Raw genomic sequence first — 15,736 nt, 5'->3', positions numbered from 1 at the left:
CGGACACAATGGCTACAACTTCACTCTGAACATAGTTAAAAAGAAAACATGTGCTTATAATAATACTATTTATTTTAACATAGTAATTTAAGTAATTATAACATTGGCATTATCATAAATTCTATTCAGGATTCGAAATGTTGTTCTGTTGATAATTGTTTTCAGTTTGTAATCTTTAAGCTCCATGCCCACTGGGACTTGACTGTTGCCATGTCTGGTAGAGCGATCCACACTGTCGAGTTCTCTGTGCCCCACTAAAAATACATTTTGTTTTTATTTATTTCATAATATAATGTACCTAAGCCTTGTCTTAAAGGAGTACAGAAATAACTCAGTTAACGAGGTAGATGAATTTGGCAAAATTACTTTGACTTCAGACTTATAATTATTCTTTGGAAAGTAATACATATTGTGTCATAAGAAGTTATGATTATCCAATTATCGATTGTCACACCAATTGAATGAGTTTCGTGAAAGGGCCCGATGCCATCGGATCACTTTTTAATTCAACTTTTCAAAAGCAAATCACCTATCGTTACTGTTTTTCAAGAAAAAAATTCAATTACATCAGTTTTTTTTTAACTTCATTATAAAGAGACGTTATGCTGAAATTAACTGAATGCTCCTAGTGTTTCCATTCTTATTTTTACGACAACCCCATCGATTTTGTAATTTAGAAAGACGTTGAAGAAACTAAATGGCACCTTCTGTGGTTACATTATCTAAATTTCTGAACAAGTTTCAATTTGTTATAAGTGCCATTTTAATATACAACAAGAAAAAACTTTGTAGACTCTTCATGTCTTGTATGCAAATTAGTTGACGAGCGCCAATGCAGAAGTACTTTTTTGCTTCATTTCATATGATTAGACACCTCTGTGAAAGAAGGTTTTTCTCACCATCATTGGTAATTTAATTATTAATCTTTGTAACAATACATTATAATATTAATATAGACAAGTTTATTTAAAGAGTATTAAATTACCTTCAATGCTCCTGAATCTTCAGCCCCGAGCATTGTAATTTTGGACGTGTCTTGCTTCAATTTCCCATTAAGACTTGCGACAACGAGATGGTTACCTTTCGGCCATTTTAAGAAATTTGCATAGATGCTCTGATGCGTTGCATCATATTTTTTAACATTCTCATTTTTTGAGACAGTGTACCAGACATCTCCGTTCAACGTATCGTTTTGGAATAACCACGGCTTAGTCTTAAAAATGGCCTCTCCGTTGATGTCCAACCATTTTCCCATCGACTGCAAACGGTCTTGGAATATAGGGGCAATCATTCCTTCCTTCGTCGGTCCCACATTCATTAAAAGATTTCCTTGAAACAATATTAAAATTATAGAACCCAAATGTGACTTTAAAATGTAATATTGAGTATATCACTAGAAAATAATGAAACCATATATACCTCCACAGCTGACTGTCGTGATCAATTCTTTCAGAAGTTCTTCAATGCTATAGTAATCTGCGATGTCAGCATTTCTGCGGAATCCCCAAGACTTTCTGTCTACTGTCATGCAGTTTTCCCACTTGTGGTTCTGGAGTGTTTCTGTCATCATCAATATTAATGTCATTATTATTGACAGTAAATTTTTAAAATTTTATATATTTAGTGATGGCCCAAAATCTATTTCCAAAATCCAATATGTCTATATAATCTAATAAAAAATACGTAACATATTCTGTGTGATTAACACTATGTAATCCATAAAGAATGTTTAAAAACTTAATGGTTTACAGAAACCGATTTATTTATTTTTGACCATGTCTGTGAAGATCGTTGGTCCTCCTCAGAGTGGTGGTTTGTATTGTCAGATGTTAATTTTTATGCGAAATCGATGTTTGCCACTTGCTCAACCTATCAGGTCCATACTCTGACTCCAAACACACATTGGAAAACAATATGTCCATTTGCTCTACATTATAAGCCGAGTTAGCTGCTCGGCCCTGATCGATCTGATTAATTAAAATGATATAATAAATAACTGCCGTTTATGTTTAATTTTCTTTTGCTTATATTTATCATTATTTATAAAAATGGTAAAGTTCTAATTTGAAAATATATTATGTACATTGTAGTTACAGTTTTCCCAGTAAATTTTTGGAAAATTAATTAGGCAGGAACATTATTGATGGCTTTCTATGGCCGCAGTAATAGACCTTTAAGCTTTTGTTGCTGTCTTCAAAAGTTTTGATTGAAGATATTTTTTTAAGTACTTAAAACAAAAAGACGAAGATTTCTAAAAACTTAATGTGGCAGTCATAATATGCTCTACTTAGTAAACAAATCGTTCCCTTATTGCAGAACTAGCCCAACTGATTTTTTGTGATTTTTTTTTTATTTGATAGAAAAATTCCTTTTTTGATTCTCTATTTGGAGTCCGAACAGGCGTATCTGAATTATCAATATAAAAAAAGTTATCAGCTTAGATCATTCCAAGCCTAAATTCAATCTTAAAAATAATTTGGAACTAAATTAGCCCAACTGACGTTAAGCTAGTTCTGCACGCAAAAGTACACCTACACGTTGGCAATATTGCCTCTTTCTATTGCAGTTAGGATTTATTTGTACTAGTTTGCTGTCAATGTCAACTGCCAACGTAATTACGCTGATGCTGTAATTACCGACAAGTATTGCAATTATTCTATGGACCATCTAGTGGCTCCTTCCACATCTAATTCGGTTGATGATGATGAGATAGTTAACACATTTTCTACCGAGATCAGTGGCATGACTGGAGTTCAATCAACACCAAATCGATTGATCCCGTTGACTCCAAATAACGAAGGAGAAATCAGTGCCACAGTGGCCCACTTTACATTAGAACAACGAGGTAATTATGAGTTTTATTGTTCACTTTTACAACAAAAATAAACACTTTCTTGACTGAAATAAGAACTGCAATTTGATTCTATCCCGCACATTAGCTCAATGATGTATATATTTTCAGACTCTGTAATCATCGACAAGGTTTGCAATAATTTTATGGATGATCAAGAGGTTCTTTCGACATCTGATTCCTTTGATAATGATGGGAAAGTGGACCCATTTTCTACCGACAGTATATCAGACTATGAACCACCACAGCATTCACTATCATCACACAGTGATGAAAACTCATCAAATGGTATTGGTAATATTGTAAATCGACTTTCAGCACCTGTCCTAGAGGTGTATAACTCAAGTCAACCAGGGAAAAAAAGACTAGGAAAAGACATCGTAATGAAGCTCTGTGGCGCAGAAATATAATAAAAAAGTAGCGAAATTCTGGAAACGAATTTATAAACTGGAAAAACAATGTAATATGTGAGCGTCAAATGAAGGAACCCTCTCCTCAAACACGCAAATTTGGTTGTTCTATAAAAATTACCCAAGAACAGAGGGTTGCAATATTTCATCAGTTTTGGAATTTAGGTGATATAAATAATCAACGTGAACCGCTTCGTTGAATTTAATAAAAAAAAGAACTACAATTGATATAAGTGAAGGTCGAGAAAGAAGTCATCGTAAAATGACTGACAACTCAAATTTTCTTTCAGAAGATCTTAACAAGATTAAAATATGCCAATTGTTTTTAAACTCATTGAGCATACGTTATCAAATGGTTAAGACTGCTGCAAAGAATTCATACCACCTTAATTCAAGCACGGTTGCTGATGAAAGCAGAGGGTCGCAGAGGATATTTGCGGTAAGTGACCACATGAAGCAAAACGTGAGGGATCACATTAACAGCTTTTCTACAGTAAGCAGCCATTATTGCCGAAAAAAGACCACGAAGCAGTACTTGGATGCAGCATTAAATATAACAAAGATGTTTTACCTATATAAAAAGGACTACGAAGGAAAAAGCTTGACAGTAGCCATTGCTTCAATGTACCTACATATAGAGGCATATTTTGTAATGAATTTAATTATTCTTTACTCCGAAGAAGGACCAGTGTGACTTTTTATTGAAATATGAGCAGAACAGTAATGAAGAAAAAGATATTATGAAAGCAGAATATTATGATACTCATTTAAAAAATAAAGAAATTACCCGAAAGTTAAAATAAATGTCAAGGAGCAGGCAAACTTAAATAAAACGTTCCTATTGCGCAACAAGTCTTACAAATCCCAGAGCAGAAGCCGCACAACTATACTATAAACATAAACGAAAGTATGCCACATACAATCTCAGTATTCATGATCTAGGATCACAACAAGATCATTGTTTTTTGTGGCATGGATCAATTGGAATGAGAGGAGTGTGTGAAATTTGGAAGCTGTGTCTTTGATTTCATCAAACAACAGGTATCGGAAGGGATAAAAGAATTCATATTTTTTTCAGATAATCGTGCTGGAAAAAATTGTATCCATTTCATGTACTGTATATACCTGTTCTGTGCAGCCAATTTCTCTTGTAAAATAACACATATTTTTTCAGAAAAAGGTCACACGCAGAATGAAGTTGATTCGATTCATAGTGTTATTGAAAGGGCTGCCAAGAAAATACCAGTATATACACCGAGCTAGTGGTATTCAATAGCACGATCAGCATGTAGGAAGAGACCCTACGCCTACATTGCTTGAAATCAACAACCAAAAATTGGGATTAGGATGAACGTGGAATCAAATTTTCTTGGCAAAAGATAAAACGAATCTCAGTAATGCCAGAAAATCCACACACACTCCAAATCGAGTACAACTTTGAAGATTCGCCTGCACCAGTTAATACAGCTGAGCGTAGTCGTGGACCACTAATTCAAAAGATAACTGACTTCAAATTGATGCCAGTAAGAAGTTCGGTCATACCAATAGCTAAGCTAAAACATTGTGACATAATGTATGTTTGCCCGGAGAAAATAATCCCTGTTGACTACCATTCTTTCTATACAGGACTGATCACCTCACCACAAGAAGTGAATAGGGATGAAACAGACAGTGATTAAATTAAAAATAGTGCTTATGAGTAATAGGTTTTATTGCCTTTTCATTTATATAACTTCTTGAACTTTAACTTTCATTAATAACTACAGTATATTATAAGTACCCATGTTCATTGAAGTGTTTGGTAGATTTTGTGAATAAAAAAACTATGTCGTGAGATTTAATTTTTATTTTGTAGTGCTATACAAATTTAGCCTAACTTCCTAATGCGCTTAAGGTACCATTTTTTATTGCCTTATGTTCGCGTTCAAATACCTTAACTCAATTAAGATAGTTCTGATCTGAATTATTGTAGTACAACTATATCCTAATAGTTATGCAGAACAAGCTTAACTCAAATAAGATAGTGCTGATTTCAAATACTGTAGTGCAAAAGTAGCCTATCTGCATAAAATATGTGACGGAATATACTTTTTGGTATTTTTTTTTCACATAAACAAAGCATTTAACCAATGCATTATCATATATTTAAATCAATTTTTTTATAATTACAGTTTTCAAATTATTGACGAAATAAAGTTTAAAAGTGCTCTCCTGTAAAATGTCCAAAAATCAGTTAGGCTAGTTCTGCAATAAGGGGACGAAATATACCTAGTCAAAGAAGATGTACTTAATACTCACGTGGGTTGTATCTGTCAGTACACGTGTATACACCTCCGTGATGGCATGGAATATCTCTTCCCCATCTATCGTTTGTGACTATGGTGTCCTTTACTGGGCTTTCATTGAAGAGCCACGCCAAGAAGTCTTCGGCTCGCCAGTACTCATCCTCGGCTTCCCAGTCTCCGTCCGTCCAAATGACGTCAGGCTTGTACAAGTGGACCAACTCCTTCAGTTCCGGAAGCATTTTCTCATCTACATACACTTGCTTTGTGAAATTTGATGCTTTGTCAGCTAAGTATATCGGGTTGTACCATTCGTAGAGTGAATAGTACACCCCAAAATGTAGACCTTCCTTCCTGACGGCAGTGGATAGCTCGCCAACTAGGTCTCTATGCGGCCCGACGTCCATGGCGTTCCAACTGAATGCTTTCGACGACGGCCACAGTGTGAATCCTTCGTGATGCTTACTTGTCAGAACAACATATCTGGAATAATTTCAATGTAATGAAGTGAAAACTTTTTTACATCGGTACATGAAAATGCCAGAGGAAATCCCCTTGATACGGAATGAAAAAGCATCATGGTTATCTCGAATACTGTAAAAAAAAATCTGCTATGGTTGGGATCAAACCTGAGACCTATTGCTTAACAATCGTGCACAATGCCAATTACACTGTTTTGGCTATTGTATGATTAATAATTGTTATCAATAATATCATTTTCTGTTAGATATAATTTTCAAAGCGGCAATCACTGAAGTATTTTATTTCCTACATTAAAACACTGTCAAGAAAATCTTCGACTAGGTACTTTAAATAAGTTTCAATTCCCGTGCGAGCCAAGACACGTACTCATTTTTTATTTAATCTCTTAATCTTTAGTTGCACATACTTGGCACCGGAGTCGTGCAAAATGTTTGCCCATTTTGTAGCATTGAAGAATTCCGCTTTGAAGTCTGGCGCGAAGCTTTGGTAGGAAAAACCCGGCGGATACGAACTCTTCATGAACTCTTCGATTGGTTTATTTCCACCTGAAAATATTAATAAGATTTTTGATGTCTAAAACATAATAATATCATTTTAAAAATAAAATACAATAACAGATTAGGATATTTTTACTTATATTACAGCAACATTAAATTTCATATGATTTGTAGTCATTTTGGCAACACTTTAGTCAACCTTAATATATTATATAACTGAGTGCTCTCATTTTTTTTGCAGTAGATAGTTGTATCTCTTCCATCACTTTTCAAAACCTAATAAGAATAGCCAAATTATAAATGATTTCAATGTGAGGGGAATGAATAAGATCGTCAGGCTCTTATTTCTCTCATTTACCTTTCCAATCCGCCCAAAACCATTCGCTGCCGTAGCTCGGGACGGCGTAGACTCCCCAATGCATGAAGATGCCAAATTTGGAGTCGTCGTACCACATAGGCAATGGTCTCTTGTCCAAGCTCTCCCAATTGGGCTTGTAACCGTCTTCAGCCTCATAAGAATCGATCACTTTCACCAGTTGGCATCGTGCAGATAGCACCAGAATTACGCTGATGACCACATATGTGGCAATAATTGACTTCATCTTAATTATTTATCTGTTTGCATGTATCTGAGTTTATCTTCTGTAACAAAATTCAATCTGTTTTAGTAATCCACAATTCATACAAAATAATAAAGTACATCAAGTAAACAAAGTAGACTCTCTATTTATATAAGTACCTACTTATAAAACATGGTCCACCTAAACTCATGTCATGCAATTGGATTATATCAATATCCAGGGCTTTTTTTTCCATTTAACGCGGTGGAACGGCGTTCCGGCACCTTTTTTCACGGTTTTATTTCAAAATCAATTAAACGAAAAAATATTTGCGCTTAAGTAATTACAATAATAATTCGTTAAAATGATAAAATAAGGTACAGGTGGAAGCCATTTTGAATGTTGGCGTGTTAGTGTTAGTGAAGTAACCGTATAGTTTAAATAGCAAACATGCGTATGCAACTAGCTTCATACGTATGCTGCGTATTATGATTTTGACAGTTTGACGTTTATCGCATGGCAGCATCTGCGTATATTGTTATTTACGTTTGTTTAGTCAGTTTGTGTTACGATTACGTGTTGTGCAACTATTTTATCTATTATTTAGTGCAACCCCAAGTTTAAATATGAAAAAAATTTCCTGTTACTTCTCAACCACCGGCAGCGGCGCCGATTCCGCAAATAAAAAGCTCAAAACAGAAACGATGACAGAAGATATGGAAATATCGGTACATGTAGATGTTCCTGAATCATCTCTAGCTGATCTCGGGGATCAAGGTCGAACTCAAAACGATTGGCCAGACTGCTGGTCATTAGATCAAAAAAACGATTTTTGCTCAAAAAACGAATGGTTGAACGTACACAAAATGAAACTTGGCTGCACAATTTGCAGAAACGTTGGAACTCTTGGAACTGAAACGACAATGGGAATGAAAATATCCAAAGAATGGGCCAATAATGAAATCACGTATTCTGGGAAAGAGAGGAAGCTACAATTGGGGTCACTTCGAAAAAATTTTTTCGATCACAGAGGATCTATTGCACACAAAGCAGCGTTAAAAATCATTTCTGAAGCCAAAAAAAAGCAGATTGAAAATACTTTTTTAAAATCGTTATCTCGCGAAAAAGTAATAACAGCAAACATTTTTCGAACTGCATATAAAGTAGCTAAGGAAAATCAATCATTCAATATGTTTGAAAGTGAAATTAATCTCCAAGAACTAAATGGGATCGAAATGGGTCATATTCTCCATTCCACTAACGCATGTGTTAACATTGTAAATCATATATGTGATGAAATGAGAAAAAATGTTTTCAAAGAAATTGTTCAATCGAAAAATATAATTTCTTTGATAATTGATGAGTCTACCACCATAAGCCAAAAAACCACCCTCATTGTGTATGTTCGATGCTGTGTCGAAAGTGTTGGAATGAATTCACCAATTAATTTGTTTTTGGATTTGATTGAACTTAAAGATGTAACGGCAAAAGGAATATTTGAATCATTACTCCAATCTCTTGATTTATATGGGATGACAGAAGAATATTTAAAAAAATATTTAGTTTCGGTTGCATGCGACGGCGCTGCTGTGAGGTTAGGTTCTAAAAATGGAGTGAAAAAATTGCTGACAGAAAAATTTCCTTCAATTATAGTTTGGCATTGTACTAATCACAGATTAGAATTATCAGTAAGTGATGTTGTAAAAAAAATTTCAGGGATCAATAGATTCAAATCATTTATTGATAAACTTTATGTTTTATACCACGCGTCGCCGAAAAATAATAGAGAGTTGCATTTATGTGCAGAATCACTAGGCGTTGAGGTACTGAAAATCGGAAGAGTTTTAAGTACCCGATGGGTGGCATCTAGTTTTCGTTCAGTTTCGGCTGTGTGGAATAATTATGAATCCCTTGTGCGTCATTTTGAAGAAGCGATGAATGACCCTACAAGAGATAAAAATGACAAGTGTACTTACAGTGGCTTAAAGAACAAAATAACATCAACAGCATTTTTATTGGATCTAGCATTGATGTGCGACGCTCTCCAAGAATTGTCGGAACTTAGTTTGGACCTACAAAATCGCAATGTGAACCTTTACATTGCAAATCGAAAAATAAATGAACTCGTTCAAGTTTTTGAAGAAAGAAAACAGAATTTTGGACCCTATTATAAATGTGCTGCAGCTGCTATAAGCAATCTGCATTTTCGTGGAGTTTTACTTCACGAAAAAGTTTCTAAAAATGATCCTCCTATTGATCCGAAAATATTTTATTCCACGTTGAAAACGTCAATTGAAAAAAGGCTGCTAGATAATAAAGATGTTGAGTTTGCACTTTGGGCTCGCGTACTTGACCAAAAATATTGGCCTGAAGACATTGATAATCGGTTGACATTTGGAGAGATGGAAATTAGAAACATTTCGATCAGGCTACAACTAGATGAACGAGAAATGATTCGTGGATTTCGCGAATACATTCTCGAAAAGACATATTCTGAAAAACTCTTGCGTTTGGTATATGCTCTGAATTCTATTCCCATTTCTTCAAGTGAATGTGAATGGGGGTTTTCGCAAATGAATCTTATTATTACCCCAACAAGAGCTTCGTTAAACACTAAAACAGTTTCGGCACTCTTGTTCATCAAACTCGTGGGACCACCCTTGACACTTTTCGATCCTTCAAAATATGTTGATAGGTGGTTACTTAAAGGAAGACATTCGGCCTTAGACTCTAACACTAAGAAAAGGAATCGAGATGATGTGTCAGACGAGAATTGGAAAAAACTTTGGAAATCACTCTAAACTTTTATTCAAGTTCATAAATAAATACATTACATATGTATTTACAATTATATTTTAAAGTTAGTCTTATTTAGTCTTATTTGTACAATATATTTCAAATATAATGTATGTATTTTATTGTTTCTGTAGCTTTGTTTTGACTAAAATAAAAAATTATCGTAAAAATCAACCTTTTTTTGTTCGCTTCGTGGCATAGCTCCTTTAAATTTCATTTAAGTGACATTTGAATATAATTTTATTTAGTAAAAAGCTTGACATGAAGTGAGTTCCGGCACCTTTTTTTTTTTAAAAAAAGCCCTGTCAATATCCAATAACAAATTGCACCCAGGGAATAATAGTGGCACAACTCGAAAAACTTGATTTTACAGGAGAACAGTTTGAATATTTTATTTTGGTGTGTTAAATCATTTTTTTTTAAATCTACTTTATAATAGCATGAAGTTGGCACACTTGAGTCATCCCATTTTGAATGTTAACCGCAATAACAGTGGCACAATGATCATTGTGCCACTATTTCTGCTTGAATTCAAGTAAAATGTTATAATATGATAATGACAAAAATGCTTTTAAGGCCACCATTATATTTTTAAGAATTATGCCGCTATTTGTGCGGATAGAAATGATATCTTGGAACATTTCTGCATACTTAACTCAAAAATGACAAATTTGGACTTGTGCCACTATTATTCCCCGGGTGCGATAATGATTGATGCTACCGATTTCTAACATAGTTATCAGAGGGATGCAGTTCAACACTGCCAAGAATGACATATCTCTTCCAAATTTTAGACTATAATATGTAAACATATCTAAGAGAAAATCAATCTGATAAAGCCACGGGTAGTATCCATCGAGTAAAGTATAGGAGTCTTAGAAATTTATTTTGAACCCTTTCTGCAACAATGCTGTTGTTTAAGTGATGTGGGGTCCAAACAATCGACCCACTCTCAAGCCCGCTTCGAACTGTGATAGCATGGTTAGACTTTGATAATACGTTTGGATATTTTTTTTGTTAATTTCAACCATTACATTATGAAATTCTAATTTGTAACATTTTGTACAGTCAATGAGTGCAAAGCAATGACATTAATATGGACGAAGCATCTAGAAAACAAAATGACACTCACTTTGTGTCGGGTCTGCCGGATGGCGAAATTCATATTTTAATATCGGTATCCTACGCTCAAATGAACATTCTGCTTGCAAGCGGTCTGGCGACACTGCTGGGTCTGCCCATACAAAATATCTGACTGTCAGGTTTCGACTCCACCGTTATTATTGTGTTACAAAATGCCAATGTGCCTAGTTAAAAATTGTAAAAAAAATCTACTAAACACTCCAAGAAAGATGGGATATCACTTTTCATGTGTTAGTATTATTTATTATTTATAAAATGCCATTTTAAGATAATGTTTATTCAATGCAATTGAATGACAGAAACCATTGGACAATCGCCTGTGATGCGCTGGGCTCACTTGCGTCTAATCTCCGAGAAGTCGTAAGTAACCGAGAATCTGTTTCTAACGCAATGAGTCATGACACTAATACGCCATTACAATAAAGGTTATATTACTATAAATTCTCGAAGCTTGTATCGCATAATGGAAATGGATACGTCACATGGTCACGTGACATCTACCTATACATCTGTGAATGACTTTCATGCACAATTTCTCGTGCGCGCCGGTATGAAGTGAGTTGTCCATTTAATATGTCATTGGTGCAAAGTAACAATATTATGACTGAGTTTAAAGGAACTCTATGAAACAAAGTCAATGAGGAACAAATTATTTTTCTATTATACACTAGCTAAAGGACCCGACTTTACGTGAGTGTGATTTATAGATTTAAAATTTGTTTGGTGCATGCTTTTGTTTCTTTTGAGATATCGAGAACTGAATAATGAATGGAAGGGATAATGAGGTAGAAATGCTCCTGGAAGTCAATTATTATCTCGAAAAGTAAATAGACGCTGCCCAAGTTTTTATTGCAATTATATATGGAAACCGACCGTGATGAGTCTGTCGGTGAATGCTTCATATTGATAGTATTATTGAAAAAAAGTCAGTTTTTTAGAAAAACGTAAAAGAAGAAAAATATGATGAAACTTTACTATATTAGTCACCAATCATCATTGAAGTCTATAAGCTATACAATTTTATTAATATTTGTCTAGTATTTTTTTATTTATAACCAGCTAACAGACAGACAGACAGACATCACTCCAATTTTATTAAGTATAGATTTATTTAATGCAAGAAATCGTATTGCCTCGTACCTTAAGCAATTATGTTCATGGTGTAATCCTAGAGCAAATGAGCTTATGGAACACTTTGGTTACCTACTCAATTAGCTCATTACGCAAATTTATTATTTTTTTAAACAATAAAGTTTATCAACTATGTTTGTGGCCTAATCCTAGTCGATGACAACCTTGGTACACTTTGGTTAATTTATTACACAAGTGGCATCCTTTATTTTAAACTACAAAATATATCAATTATGGTAATGGGATAATCCTAGAGTCGATGACCCCATGGTACACTTTAATTAATTACTTCATTAAACAAAATGGTTTCTTTTTAATAATAAGGTTTATTAATTTTTAACATGCACGATAAAATACGTCTTCACGCTTCTAAAGATAAACATACAATCCTATACCTACTGATATTATTTACAATGCTGTGAAATAAGTATGCCAAAATTAGAGTTTCCCAAATTTTTTTGGACTGTTGCCCCCTTTGAGAGCATAATATCATATTATATTATCATCCACTGTAAAGTCAGACAAAAATGAGACATTTAAAAAATTATTTGTTCCTTACAAGCAGAACGTACCATCACTTAAAAACACAATGTTTATTCTTTTCATGAATAAACATTGCATGACTCAAAAATACATCAAATGATTAACGCACATGAAGATGAGTGGTCTCGATTTATATTTTTTGCCTCTTTGAACATCCTAACACGTTTCTAATGCCTCCTAGGGGGGCAATCATCTCCATTTTGTGTATCGCTGATCTAGATGAATAGCTTCAATATCTTGATTATACTATTTTGGAATCTTTTATACTTAAACCATCGATATCCACCGGATATTAAATCAAGTAATCTTAAATCAATGCACGGTCACAGTAACAGATTTTTTATGTAATTCGTGTACAAGTCCCATTCGCGACTTAGTCTACGTCATATAACTTTACACTGGTTGAATTTTGGATTAAAGAATGGACGTCCTTTGCCGAGTAGTAAACCGATAAAACTTAGCAAACTTTGATTCCATCTGTGATGATTTACCTCTACAAACTGACTTAACAACAAGCCCACCCATCTCACTACAGTCTATCCACCATAAGAAATCAGATAGCTAAATCGGACATGTTGTCCCTGTCCTTTGATCCATGTAACATTGTATCTGTTCATCTTTGATATATCTAGCATCCATAAATCAGTCAATCACGTAGCTTAACTATGAATTCACTTCACTGTTTTTTAATAACTTGTTTTTTCATAATTGAAGCCACTGTTAGAACACAGCTCAACAGTACAAATCAAACCATTAAAATACCACCAGCTCTTGTAAAATGTTACATTGTATTGACAAATGTTGATATTAGATACCACGCGGTACTGTGCTACGAGGGTGGGTCAATAATTCCTTAGAAAAAAGCATTAAAACAGTTTTTATTTTTGTATTTTTTTTTTATTTCTCAACATAATCTCCTTGGAGCTCAATACACTTGGTTAGACGTTTCTCAATTTTTTTTAAACCGTCAGAAAAATAAGTTTTCGGAAGGTCCTCAAAATAAGCATTTGTCCGATCGATGACTTCTTCATTTGAAAAAAAACGTTGTCCACTTAGCCATTTTTTTAAGTTTGGGAAAAGGAAAAAGTCACTGGGGGCTAAATCTGGCGAATACGGTGGGTGGTCGACCAATTCGAACTTCAATTCTTCAATTTTAGCCATTGATCGTAAACATGTGTGAACACGGGCATTGTCCTGATGAAAGAGGATTTTTTTCCTGTTTAAATGAGGCCGTTTTTCTTCAATTTTGTTTTTTAGCTGGTCCAATAAAGATGCATAATAATCCCCTGTTATTGTTTTTCCTTTTTCCAAATAGTCAACGAAAATAATTCCACGTGCATCCCAAAATACAGTAGCCATAACCTTACCAGCTGATTTTACGGTTTTCGCCTTCTTTGGACATGGTTCGCCTTTCGCAATCCACTGCTTTGACTGTTCTTTCGTCTCGGGAGTATAGTGGTGTATCCATGTTTCATCTACAGTCACAAAGCGACGAAAAAATTCATCCGGATTGCGTTGTATGAGCGACAACAGGGTTTTAGAGGCCACCACCCTATTGCGTTTATTGTCGACTGTGAGCAAACGCGGCACCCATCTTGCAGAAATTTTTTTCATGCCCAATTTGTCATGTAAAATAGAAATGACGCTACCTTTTGAGATCCCTGTAACCTCAATTATCTCACTCAACTTTAATCTTCGGTCACTTAACACCATATTGTGGATTTTATTGATCATTTCTGGTGTAGTCACCTCTACAGGACGTCCTGAGCGTGGTTCATCCTTTGTTGATGTACGACCACGTTTAAATTCATTTAACCAGTTATAAATAGTTGCAAGTGAAGGAGCAGATATGCCGTGAACTAAATCCAACTCATTTTTTATTTCCTTTGCTGTTAACCCTTTTATATTAAAATGTTTAATAACAGCTCTAAACTCAATTTTCTCCATTTTCCACAAGCAAAAATTTTTTTTAAATGTACGAGAAACACACAACAACCCGACCAATCTGATTGAAACTTCGCAGCATACTGAATCGGTAGTGCCGCTGCATGAAAACAAACCGCTTACAGTACTAGTCGCGCCACCTGTCGGCTTTTCTAAGGACTTATTGACCCACCCTCGTATATTCTATTGGCCACTGGACGAGAGAAATATCAAAGCGACACAGTGTGTATATTCCAGCTATATGCCATTCTAATTCGAACCGAGTATAATAGGTATTTTTTAAGATATAGATAGACCAAGGGCGCCGTGAAACAAAAAAGTTTGAAACAGGTTTAAGTAATCAATTGGGTATTATCTTTAAAATTGTAAGTAATTGTTCTAGCGTCACTAATTTAAACTATTTTATATTGTGCTTGCACATATCAATATTGAATAAGATAATGAAACATGAACCTCTAACCTTATGATAATTTGTACAGTAGGTAAATAATATATCAACAATTATATTACGTTTTTTTGTTATTCTTTTTCCTTTCCTTAAACATAGCATGCCAATCAAATATATTCATATAAATCATATCATAATAAAATTAATCATTATTGTAGGTATAAATGAACATAAATAATATCCTATAATATTATCCACATGAGCAAAAAAAAAAAACACAAAACCATTTGACATTAAACTAGGCCAATTTATGTGGTTCACTTTAGGATTATAAGAAATGCCATTTGACAATTACCGTCAAGATCTTGACAAATTTACTATACTTATGTAGATAATGTTACAGTACCTACTGTAAACCCTCACTATATAAAAAAAAATGCCTAATGCAATTTATATCACACTACCAATGTATGTATTTCACAAACTTCACTTTATTATTTGACGTGTTACTGTGGCCAGTGCCGCCAGTGAACTGACCTTTTAACAAACAATTGTGATTTATTTATAAAGGAATGTTTTATTTCATTAAACGACTGATTTCAATCACAAGTCTTCCCTACCACTTTCATCGCACACATACAAAGACATAATATTTCTTTATCTGTCAATTAGGAAAAGAAAGAGATGGATATGATTTAGATTCATATA

The 15,736-nt window shown here is 34.3% G+C and overlaps 2 protein-coding genes across 6 annotated transcripts in view; one reads left to right on the top strand and one right to left on the bottom strand.

Annotated features, from left to right (window-relative positions):
* The window catches only part of Tbc1d8-9 (TBC1 domain family member 8/9), a 48,100-nt gene that overhangs the window by 12,256 nt on the left and 20,108 nt on the right, over positions 1-15,736 (top strand). The window lies entirely within an intron of this gene.
* Fuca (alpha-L-fucosidase) lies at positions 53-15,565 on the bottom strand. Of its 5 annotated transcripts, none has more exons than XM_085958135.1 (7): positions 15,435-15,565; positions 6,882-7,165; positions 6,433-6,571; positions 5,560-6,026; positions 1,420-1,560; positions 986-1,329; positions 53-254 (listed from the first exon to the last, which is right to left on the bottom strand). In XM_085958135.1, exons 2-7 carry the CDS (start codon positions 7,123-7,125, stop codon positions 162-164), a joined length of 1,428 nt encoding a protein of 475 aa, XP_085814261.1. In that variant the 5' UTR covers positions 7,126-7,165; positions 15,435-15,565; the 3' UTR covers positions 53-161. The 5 variants fall into 5 exon arrangements, with proteins under 5 accessions (XP_085814261.1, XP_085814264.1, XP_085814265.1 ...); XM_085958138.1 differs by having other exon boundaries at positions 62-254; positions 15,439-15,562; XM_085958139.1 differs by having other exon boundaries at positions 62-254; positions 15,493-15,552.

The sequence above is a fragment of the Rhyacophila brunnea genome, unplaced genomic scaffold (assembly GCF_057557595.1).
Source record: "Rhyacophila brunnea isolate RB1 unplaced genomic scaffold, BYU_Rbru_1.0 scaffold_7, whole genome shotgun sequence".
Lineage (NCBI taxonomy): Eukaryota > Metazoa > Arthropoda > Insecta > Trichoptera > Rhyacophilidae > Rhyacophila > Rhyacophila brunnea.
Note: the sequence above shows the minus strand (reverse complement) of the source record. Positions and strands in the feature narration are given on the sequence as shown.

Coding starts and splice junctions, on each gene's coding strand:
- Fuca (XM_085958135.1), bottom strand. CDS start 7,125: ATGAAGTCAATTATTGCCACATATGTGGTCATCAGCGTAATTCTGGTG. Junction 1,561..5,559: donor TACTGACAGATACAACCCAC/GTGAGTATTAAG, acceptor TGATGATGACAG/AAACACTCCAGAACCACAAG. Junction 255..985: donor AAGATTCAGGAGCATTGAAG/GTAATTTAATAC, acceptor ATGTATTTTTAG/TGGGGCACAGAGAACTCGAC.